Source organism: Lotus japonicus, chromosome 6 (assembly GCF_012489685.1).
Source record: "Lotus japonicus ecotype B-129 chromosome 6, LjGifu_v1.2".
In the NCBI taxonomy this organism is placed as follows: Eukaryota; Viridiplantae; Streptophyta; class Magnoliopsida; order Fabales; family Fabaceae; genus Lotus; species Lotus japonicus.
The window spans coordinates 50554812-50564384 of record NC_080046.1 but is presented as its reverse complement, the minus strand read 5'-3'; the positions used below and the strand labels follow the sequence as shown (position 1 = coordinate 50564384).

General features: G+C 38.8%; 2 protein-coding genes across 5 annotated transcripts; both read left to right on the top strand.

Annotated features, from left to right (window-relative positions):
• Positions 1–1598: 1598 nt before the first annotated feature.
• LOC130725222 (uncharacterized) lies at positions 1599–8609 on the top strand. 4 transcript variants are annotated; one of them, XM_057576471.1, is made up of 10 exons: positions 1600–1962; positions 2128–5167; positions 5274–5452; positions 5614–5706; positions 5778–5930; positions 6036–6199; positions 6335–6482; positions 7535–7657; positions 7750–7837; positions 7927–8609. In XM_057576471.1, the coding sequence occupies exons 2-10, from the start codon at positions 2137–2139 to the stop codon at positions 8142–8144; spliced, it is 4197 nt and encodes a 1398-aa protein (XP_057432454.1). In that variant the 5' UTR covers positions 1600–1962; positions 2128–2136; the 3' UTR covers positions 8145–8609. The 4 variants fall into 4 exon arrangements, with proteins under 4 accessions (XP_057432455.1, XP_057432454.1, XP_057432453.1 ...); XM_057576472.1 differs by having other exon boundaries at positions 1599–5167; positions 5283–5452; XM_057576470.1 differs by having other exon boundaries at positions 1600–5167.
• A 148-nt stretch (positions 8610–8757) lies between these two features.
• Positions 8758–9507, top strand: LOC130725224 (uncharacterized). Its single transcript, XM_057576474.1, has one exon. It carries the CDS (start codon positions 8962–8964, stop codon positions 9388–9390), a length of 429 nt encoding a protein of 142 aa, XP_057432457.1. The 5' UTR covers positions 8758–8961; the 3' UTR covers positions 9391–9507.
• Positions 9508–9573: the final 66 nt, after the last annotated feature.

Here is a 9573-nt window from a genome sequence, read left to right as displayed (position 1 = left end):
ATCATTTATTATGATATTCGACTCATTTATTACACAGTGGGTCGCCATCTTTGTTGTTTTAGGAAAGATGCAAAAGAACAATAATCGGAACATGAACGTAAGCATATTTTAGGGAAGTCATTTTCATGTCACCAATCCCTTCACAATAGGACAAATCTAATATTCGTGTATGATTCAAAGTCATACCATATCATTTGTATGTACACTCACGAAATCATAAAAATTAACTTCCGGTATGGGTTGGGTTTCCTCAAATTCTAGTTACATTATAGAAAATCAGTCTTACCATAAAAACCAAAATAACAAAAAATTATATTTATTTTTAAATCAGTCTTCTCACCTTTACAAGAATCCATTTACCGTATTTTGTCTCAGTTTTTGTGAAGTTAAATTTGTTTAAGGAGATAGCGTATAACTCAAGTGATAAGAGCAATAACATATAAGTTGAAGATTAGAGGACAATGTCCATAAATTATGAAGGGTGTAATTTATCTTTTTGATGTAAAAAAATTGTATTTAGATATTTTTTTCATCACCATTATTTATTTTTACAAAACATGATACGTTATTTTAAATGTATATATTTAACTCCTACTAAATGAAAAAGGATTTTTATTGTTGTATATTTAAAGATGGTTCACATATCTGAAAGATTCTTGATAAATAAATAGTATTGCTCTTTGATGAACAAACATTTTTTTTGACGAAACATGCGAGCCAAGCGCCGGAAAAAACAAAATGCCTCTATGCCACTTAGATATATATAATGAATTTTATTATTACATGTGTAAATAATTTTATATAATATTTCCAATCATATTTTTCACTGTGTTTTATAATTGTAATTTAATTATAATGTGTAAGATAGTAAAATTTAATTAAATGTTAATGCAAAAATTATTGACACTGCGAACATATTTATTAAAATATTAGGAAAATCTAATGCATTTATTAATAGAACACTCCATCCATTCTTATTTATAAGAGCCTTTAAAAATAATTATAATTATTAAGAAAACATGTAATTTGATCAATTAATATATTAGTTTTTAAAACTTTTATATTAATATATTGGGTAATATGAAATAACTAATAATAAATAAATAAATAAAACTTTGGAATTACAGGGGAATATATAGAAGCAGATAATAAATATTTTTAAAATTTAATAAGGTGTTTTACATTAAAGAACATCAAATTTATTTCTTAAAGTTTTCGTAAATACTAGTAGGAAATAGGTAAGCATAAGTTAATTTTATAGAATCATCATCACCAAAAGGCAGTGTGTCTCATTCTCGTTGCTAATGTGAAAGCTATGTTAGTGAGTGATGAGTAAGTATCTCAATAAACAAACTATAATTCTGAATGCATGCTCCGACCCGTAATAGTGAGATAGCTAACTTCATCCAAATTTTTCAAAAAGAAAAAAGTACTCTGGAAATGTAAGAGAGAGAGGGAGAGAATGGTTAGCAGGTAAGAGTGAGATTTGGTGGGGGAGATATGAGGCCCCATTAACATACGTATATACTAGTTGTTGTCACTGTAAATCCCAATCAATTTAATTTGATTTTATATGTTTTTAATTCAATATCAATAGTCTTTACATGAAAGCGGTCGAATCCACGTGCCGTCTCTATTTCCATTTTCCAGTTCCTCTCTTCCATTCTCTTCTCCACCGCCGTTTCCTCCCACTTTCTCTCACTTTCCCGGGAAAACCAAAATTCTCACTGCACTCTCTTCCCGTTACTCATTATTATTCAATTGCCAAAAACAACCTCGCAAATTCAATTCTAGCACAGAGAGAGAGAGTGTGTAAGAGAAGATTCACACAACGATCATCCATAAATCCTGATTTCTTGGGGTTCAACGCGGATTGTTTGTCCTCTTTCGAATTCTAATTCAACCGACTTCATCATCTTCTCATCACTCTCCATCACTCACACTTCACCCTGCAACTTCCTGGTACTTTCTCTCAATTTCCCCTCATTTTCCTCAATTTCACTAGGGTTTCTCAATTCCAGGATTAACCACCAACCTCAATGTGTCAATTTCCATTGCTTCTCAAACCCTAAGGTTTTCTCTCCGATTCGATTGATTTTGTGATTTCGGTTTTTTTTTTTCAAATAGAATTTGGTCATGGCGTTAGATCTAAATTCCAACTCTAATGATATGCGGCAACCACCCCGAAGTGTGCCGGAAGAGCCGCTCGTTTTGCCGCCGAGTACCGCGGCGGTGAATGGGGCTAACGGTGTGGTGCCTGTTTTCTACACTGCGACTGTCTCTGATGCTAGCTTGGTTGGCATGGGGTATGGAAATGTGGCGAATTCTGCTGCTGCTGCTGCTGCTACCTGGTGTGTTCGCCCTGCTGTGCCGGTTCGTAATCCTACTATGAACCCCGCGGTTGGGTTCAGTCAATTTCCTAGTTTTTCAAATCGGGTTGCTGGTGGCAATGCTGTTGATTTTTCGGGTAGCTTTGTGGCGGCTGCTCATGGGTTTCCTCTGAATCTGGGTAACTGGGTTGCAGGTAATGCCTTGGATAGTAGTACTAGTAATACCCTGCAGGGCAATTGCAGGTTCGTTGGCAATGCTAGTGATCATGCTGGCGGCGCTGGGTTGGCTGGGGTTGGCTCGAATTCCACTGCGAGCCAGCGGGCTGATCAGCCGAGTGAGGAGGGTGGCGGGGATGACTCTGTGTCGGGGCGGAAGTTGAAGTTTATGTGTAGTTATGGTGGGAAGATTTTGCCCAGACCTAGTGATGGAACGTTGAGATATGTTGGAGGGCAGACGAGGATTATCAGTGTTAAGAAAGATGTGAGCTTTAATGATTTAGTGCGAAAGATGGTGGATACTTTTGGGCAGCCTGTGGTTATCAAATATCAGCTCCCTGATGAGGAACTTGATGCATTGGTCTCGGTTTCCTGCCCTGAGGATCTGGAGAATATGATGGAGGAGTATGAAAGGTTAATTGAGAGGTGTCCTGATGGTTCTCCTAAATTAAGGGTGTTTCTATTTTCTGCTTCAGAAATTGATCCTTCTGGTGTGGTACAGTTTGTAAATTTACAAGATAGTGGGCAGAGGTATGTTGAAGCTGTGAATGGAATTACCGATGGGATTAGTAGTAAACTCACTAGGAAAGCAAGTATTACAAGTGCAGCTTCTACACAGAATTCTGATTTGAGTGGAATTGAGGCTCTTGATAGCTCATATACTGCCCAAGGGGATGTCAGTGGGGCACCTTTGTCTAGTGCTTTATCACCTGAGGGGAATATCACCACCTCTCACGATGCTACTGCAAATCTTGTGGTTCCTGAGCCTGCTGCGTCAACTTACTCAGATGCTTCTGCGGCTTCATTGGGCACACCAGTGACTAATTCTGCTCCAACTCACAATCCACCTTTCCAGAATGAGCTTGAGTTAAAAAAGTCTGTACCTATTACTTTATCCCAGCAGCAATTTGGGCTGCAGCAGTCTGGAATGGAAATTCCTCCGCTTGCACCTCTGCAGCCTTTTGTTGATCATCGACCAGAAGTTATGAACCATGCAGATTATTTCCAGCTGCCTTTCCATACGGGATTCCAAAATCCTCAGCTCTTAGGTAAGTCTGGGTCTATCTACCCCCAACATCATTTTCATGGTAGTAGTCCTCGTTTAGCATCCCATCAGGCAATCCCTGCTGTGCAAATGACAATGGCTCAGCTGTCATCTCATGCTGGTATTAGACCGAGTGTCATTCAGCCACAGCCATTTATACAACTGCAGCAAAACCTTATGGACCAATATAATGATGAAAATACTTCAGGGCCAAGGATTCACCAGCCTCCTTGTGAAAAAAGTTACAATGCATATCCAGTTCAAGTCCCTTACGGAGGTAATTATGGTTGGATTCAGGTTTCTCTGCCAGAGCATGTTATTTACCCTGATGCAGTATTACCTAGACAACAGGTAATGATCCCTGAGAAAGTCCAAAGAATAGAGGACTGTTATTTGTGTCAGAAAAAACTGCCTCATGCCCATTCAGATCCAGTGGTTCAGGATCAGCATAATAATAGCTGCGCAGGTCAGATTCCCAATTCAATCCCAAGTTACCACAGTCTACATGTGGAGGACAATTCAACAGCTCAAGCAACAAGTAGGGTTTTGGTAACTGCACCATTGAAGGAAGGAAGTGTTGAACAAGCAGTTGGGACCAGACCCAGGGTCATCAGTAAATTGGAACCCCCAGGTGTAGTGCCTTGTACTGAAACAACTGGACTTCCTATAGAGCCTGAAGGTGAGAGGATTATTATGCTGGAAAGGTCTGATCATCCCAAAAATGCTGTAGTTATCCCGGAAGCAGTTGGAAGAACTGGTGAAATACAGTCAACTAGGGACGGGCTGACGGGAACAGCGGCACCTTTGTCTGATATTGTCCGCCAGCATGGAGCGCCAGTTGAAAACTGGGCTAAAGAGGAAGTGGTTGTGAATAAACCTGTTAATAATGATATACCTTTTTTTTGCACATCTTCTGAAACTTCCAAGTGCATGGTTCAAGAATCTCCAACAGAGTATACTGATAAAGTTGCTAGCACTCTTTCAAAAACAGATGCTGTGGATAATTGGATTGCACAAGATCTTCTCAAACCTATCGATGGAAGGATGGACACTCTCAAGAGAGGGAATCCTGAAATTTTTGTAAATAATGATAACCCTCAGCATGCTGTAGAGAAGACAGGGGCAGCTTTAGATAACAACCTTGGCAGGTCAAAATTGATCACTGATGCTCCAAATCAAATTAAGATGATGGAAGTTCTTCCTAGTTCTACTGTAGAAATTTCATATGGGAATAATTCCATGCCAGTGGAATATAATGAGGTTGCACAACCAGCTGTTTGGGGCATTATTGGATCAAATCCTCAATCCAAGAATGGAAACCATCACAAGGATGACATGCAGGATTCTTCAAACTCACTTTTTAGTAATCAGGATCCCTGGAATATACGTGGCACCTACTTTCCACCACCAAGACCTAACAAAGTCGCATCAAAGAAAGAAACTTATTCTCATAAGGATCAGTTTGGTGAGAATACAGGGAACACTGGGGAACAAAATTTAGAAGCTCAATTGGATGATGGCCTCTACCGAACATTCAATCAGAATTCAACTTTAGAAGAAGCTCGATGTGTCAAGGGTCTGTGAATTGTTAAAAGTCCTACTACATTTAATTTATTTTTATTGACCATTCATGGTTTTGGATCGTAGCATGTGCTCATTTTGTTTTGGTTTCTTTATTGAAGTCTCACCAGAAGAGCAGCAACTTCAAGCTGTTGCTGAAGGTTTAGCTGCTTCTGTTCTACACTCGAGCAGTTCTTCAAATCTTGACTTGCATGCCAGAGATGCATCCCATCATGAAGACAACAATGATGGAGATGTTCAAAATAATCTAATAGATATGCAGTGTAATGATAAAGCTCAGGTGACTGATATTCACATTTCTTGGTTTATATTATCCTTTCTGTCTTGCAATTGCAGGAATAGTCTCCAAAATAAAATGCTTTTCTGCCCTTCCTCATCCTATCCTCTTCAGGTTTTATTTTTAAATGTTTATTATAAATACTGTTATTTCCCCCCTCTTAGGATGTCAGAAGCAAGATCCCAGAAAAGGCAAACTTTGGCTTCCAAGCATCAGATGTTGGAGCACTGCAGGTTGAATGTTTTCTGCCGTATCATGTATGTTTCCTCTTCTATGAAAATATTCCCTGCTCTGCTGAGCTAAAACCTTTCTGTGGGAATGTGGCTAGGTTATAAAGAATGGTGACCTTGAAGAACTGATAGAATTGGGTTCTGGGACCTTTGGGACTGTATATCATGGAAAATGGAGGGGTACTGATGTAGCAATAAAGCGGATTAACGATAGGTGTTTCGCTGGAAAGCCTTCAGAGCAAGAGCGCTTGGTCTGTGTCTCATTATTATTGATTGGTTCTGATTTCTATCATCCCCTATTTTCTTTGGTAACCAGCAAACTAGCTTACATTGTTCTTGGTTTATGCATCAAGCAGAGAGCTGACTTTTGGAATGAGGCAATCAAGCTGGCGGACTTGCACCATCCAAATGTGGTAGCTTTCTATGGTGTTGTGCTTGATGGCCCCGGAGGCTCTGTGGCAACAGTAACAGAGTACATGGTTAATGGTTCTCTGAGAAATGCCTTGCAGAAGAATGGGAGGTAGTGTGTTAATGTATTTGTGACTTTGTGTGTGCATGCTCACACACCCACTTCTCGGTTTCTTTGCGCTACCCTGATTTAATATAAAATTGTTTCCACAATAATAAATATTGGATACTTATATGATCATTTCAGGAACCTTGACAAGCGCAAGCGTCTTCTAATTGCAATGGATGTGGCCTTTGGTATGGAGTACCTGCATGGGAAAAACATAGTGCACTTCGACTTGAAAAGTGACAACTTGCTTGTGAATCTTCGAGATCCACATCGCCCAATATGCAAGGTTTAAATCTTCAATGACATGGTCATATTTGAAATTTTATTCTGCTGTGTCCATTTATATTATACACGCATTATATTATTTTGTATATAAGGAGCTGAATGCTTAGTGCACCAACTACCATAAGATCTGAGTTTCTTAACAGTTAGATGTGATGGTGTGATATGTCCATAGTGTGACAGTTGCTTTTAAAAAAAAATGTCAGCATGATATTTAAGTCATTGGGGCATTTGCTTGGGTGGCTTTGCTCAAAGGAGCATGATGAGATAGATTGATGATTTGCTGTTTTAATCTGATGTAAGGAATTTGACTCATCATAAAGGCTAATATAAGGAGTGTGATATTTTAATTTGTCATGCATGAATATAATGACTCCAGGAGTTACCTCTTTCACCAACCAGGCCTTCTCCTTTACTAGGTTTGATTAGCTACTCAAGGTCAAGCTAGGCATGGGTTATACTTACAAAACGAGATAGTTATATATTAGTTAAAATGGCTGTTTATGGCATTATACCACAGATTTGCAGTGTTTTCCCAAGTGACTAGAGGAGTGACACAAAACCAGCAAACCTTGGCAAAAGTTTAATGATTGATATGTTGTTTTTAGATGGTCTTTACTCCCATCTGTCTAAGGACGTGTGGATAGTCAAAACCATCTGTCCCATTGGATCACCACTTCAACTAAACTAGCTAGCTGTGATAGCATATGGCTTTGTACAACTTCTGTGCAATTGAGGATTCTGCTATCAATTTCAGATATTGGGAAAAGAGCGAAATAGGAATCCATTATGCTAGTTGGGTACATGTGTCATTTAGAGGACTTGTGAATTTTTTAGTTTTTTATGTTGGACTGTTACTATCCATTGGCAACTTGTTATTTTTTGAGTCTTTTCTTTATTATCTCCACTAGATCTCACATTCACTTCTCTCTCTCTCTTTATATTTCTTTTATTCTGCTTTCATGATCAAAACTGTTCTTAGCACAGAGCAATTGAATGTATATTGTGTATATTGTCCAATATCCTGGTTATTTCAACTTCTGATTCTGAAACCAGGTTGGTGACTTGGGTCTGTCCAAAGTGAAATGCCAGACTCTAATATCTGGTGGCGTGAGAGGAACTCTACCTTGGATGGCCCCAGAACTGCTGAATGGGAGCAGTAGCCTTGTTTCAGAGAAGGTTTATGCTCGAAACTTTGATTTACTCTGATACCTCCTTTATATTTTGTCATTCTCTAAACTTGTTCTGCGTTCAATTTTCTGGTGTTTCAGGTTGATGTATTTTCATTTGGCATTGTCATGTGGGAACTCCTGACAGGAGAAGAACCTTATGCTGATTTACACTATGGAGCCATAATAGGTAATCCAAAAGGTTGATGAATCCATACTTAGATTCCGATTCAGTAGCTTTTGGTTATTGAGCTGTGTGTTTTTCCAAACATAATTCAGGTGGTATCGTGAACAACACTTTGCGGCCTCCAGTTCCAGAATCTTGTGACCCAGATTGGAAAGTGCTGATGGAGAAGTGCTGGTCATCAGAGCCATCAGAAAGACCAACCTTCACTGAGATTGCCAGTGAATTACGTTCCATCGGAAGCAAGATCTCTCCCAAAGGACAGAATCAACAGCAGCAACCTGCTTCATCTCAGAGTCAAGTGCAGAAATAATTTGCTACAATGCAGGATGCTTAATCCCATATTTGTTGTGTCTGGTGTGTGTGTTTTCATCCATTTGGCGTATCAATGCATTGTGCAGTATATATACCATAGGGAAGGTGTGCAAGTGTGAAGCCTATTAGCACTACTGCATATTCTTGTATTACACCCCAAACCTCACTGAACATCATGTGTCGTGTTGTTTCTTAGTAGAAAAAAAAAAGGCAAAAATAGATTATTTTAAATTTTTTATAGTTGTAAAAAATGGATATTCCAATTTTGTAAAGAGTTTAGCATTTTTAGCCATGTTTTCTTCAAGTGATTGATTATTGGTTATTACTCCGGCAATTAGATTTATGTGTGTGGGAGCCACTAACAGCGGAGCATGTCAAAGCGTACCGTTGGAGTCGGCTTTATCTTCCCGTTTTGTGTGGGTCAACATGAAATTGAATTCATATATATCATATAATTTCTTTCTTTTCTTTTTCCTTTTTCTTTTTGTAATATTATATTGTATTTAGTGGCGAACATGTCAATTAAATTGCCAAATGCCAGATACATTGAGTACTACTGTCAGTTGTTTCCAACCTCCTTAGGATACTTCATTACGTTGCCAGTTCAAAGAACTCTACTTTTCTTTTGTTTATTATTATTTCTTTTGGTTGGAGGTGTTTCAAGACAGTTGTAGCTTCGTTTTCTTTGTCATTACTCATTTCCTCCTCAGCTACTCTCTATTTCTCATTATCATCATCTATAAATGTTATATACACACCTAAAGCCCTCCAACTGCAACTAGATACAACAAACTTCATATTCTTTCTCTGAAGATATGGCTGCTTTTGAGGGAAGACCGTTGGTGGAGGCAGGGGAACACGAAGAAGAATTCAATGATCAACAAGAGGTTAGTAGTGGATGTGCGTATGGATGCTTTCAGAGTTTCAGGTTGAGATGGTGGCAGGGTAATGAAGAAGGTAAGGACCTGCTGGAGCCAAGGGGAGATTCCTGGGTGAGTAGCAAGTTGAGGAAGGTGAAGGAGGTTTCAGAAGTGATTGCAGGTCCCAAGTGGAAGACATTCATTAGAAAGATAAGTGGATATGGCAAGAAGCAGCAGAAGAACAGGTTTCAATATGATGAACACAGCTATGCTCTCAACTTCAGTAGTGGGGCTCAGAGTGAAGATGATGATATGCCTCCCAGTTTCTCAGCTAGGTTTGGTGCTCCTTTCCCCTCTGGGCGTCGCCAGAATGAACTATTATGAGTCGTCCATGCTGTTTCTGAAGAGAATTAATTGCTTAAATTTGATCACTTGTGAGTATTTTACAACTGTAGGATCATCAATCATTCATTCTGTAAAAAAAATATTCTTTTTCTTCAATTTCTGTATGCTTTTTGCTTTTCCCCTTCCTCTTACCCACTTTCCTTTAGCATAACAACGTCAAAA

Excerpts from the sequence above, each read along its gene's own strand:
- LOC130725222 (XM_057576471.1), top strand. The coding sequence starts at position 2,137 with ATGGCGTTAGATCTAAATTCCAACTCTAATGATATGCGGCAACCACCC. Across the intron at positions 5,931-6,035 it reads CTTCAGAGCAAGAGCGCTTG|AGAGCTGACTTTTGGAATGA; the intron begins GTCTGTGTCTCA and ends TGCATCAAGCAG. Across the intron at positions 6,483-7,534 it reads CACATCGCCCAATATGCAAG|GTTGGTGACTTGGGTCTGTC; the intron begins GTTTAAATCTTC and ends TTCTGAAACCAG.
- LOC130725224 (XM_057576474.1), top strand. The coding sequence starts at position 8,962 with ATGGCTGCTTTTGAGGGAAGACCGTTGGTGGAGGCAGGGGAACACGAA.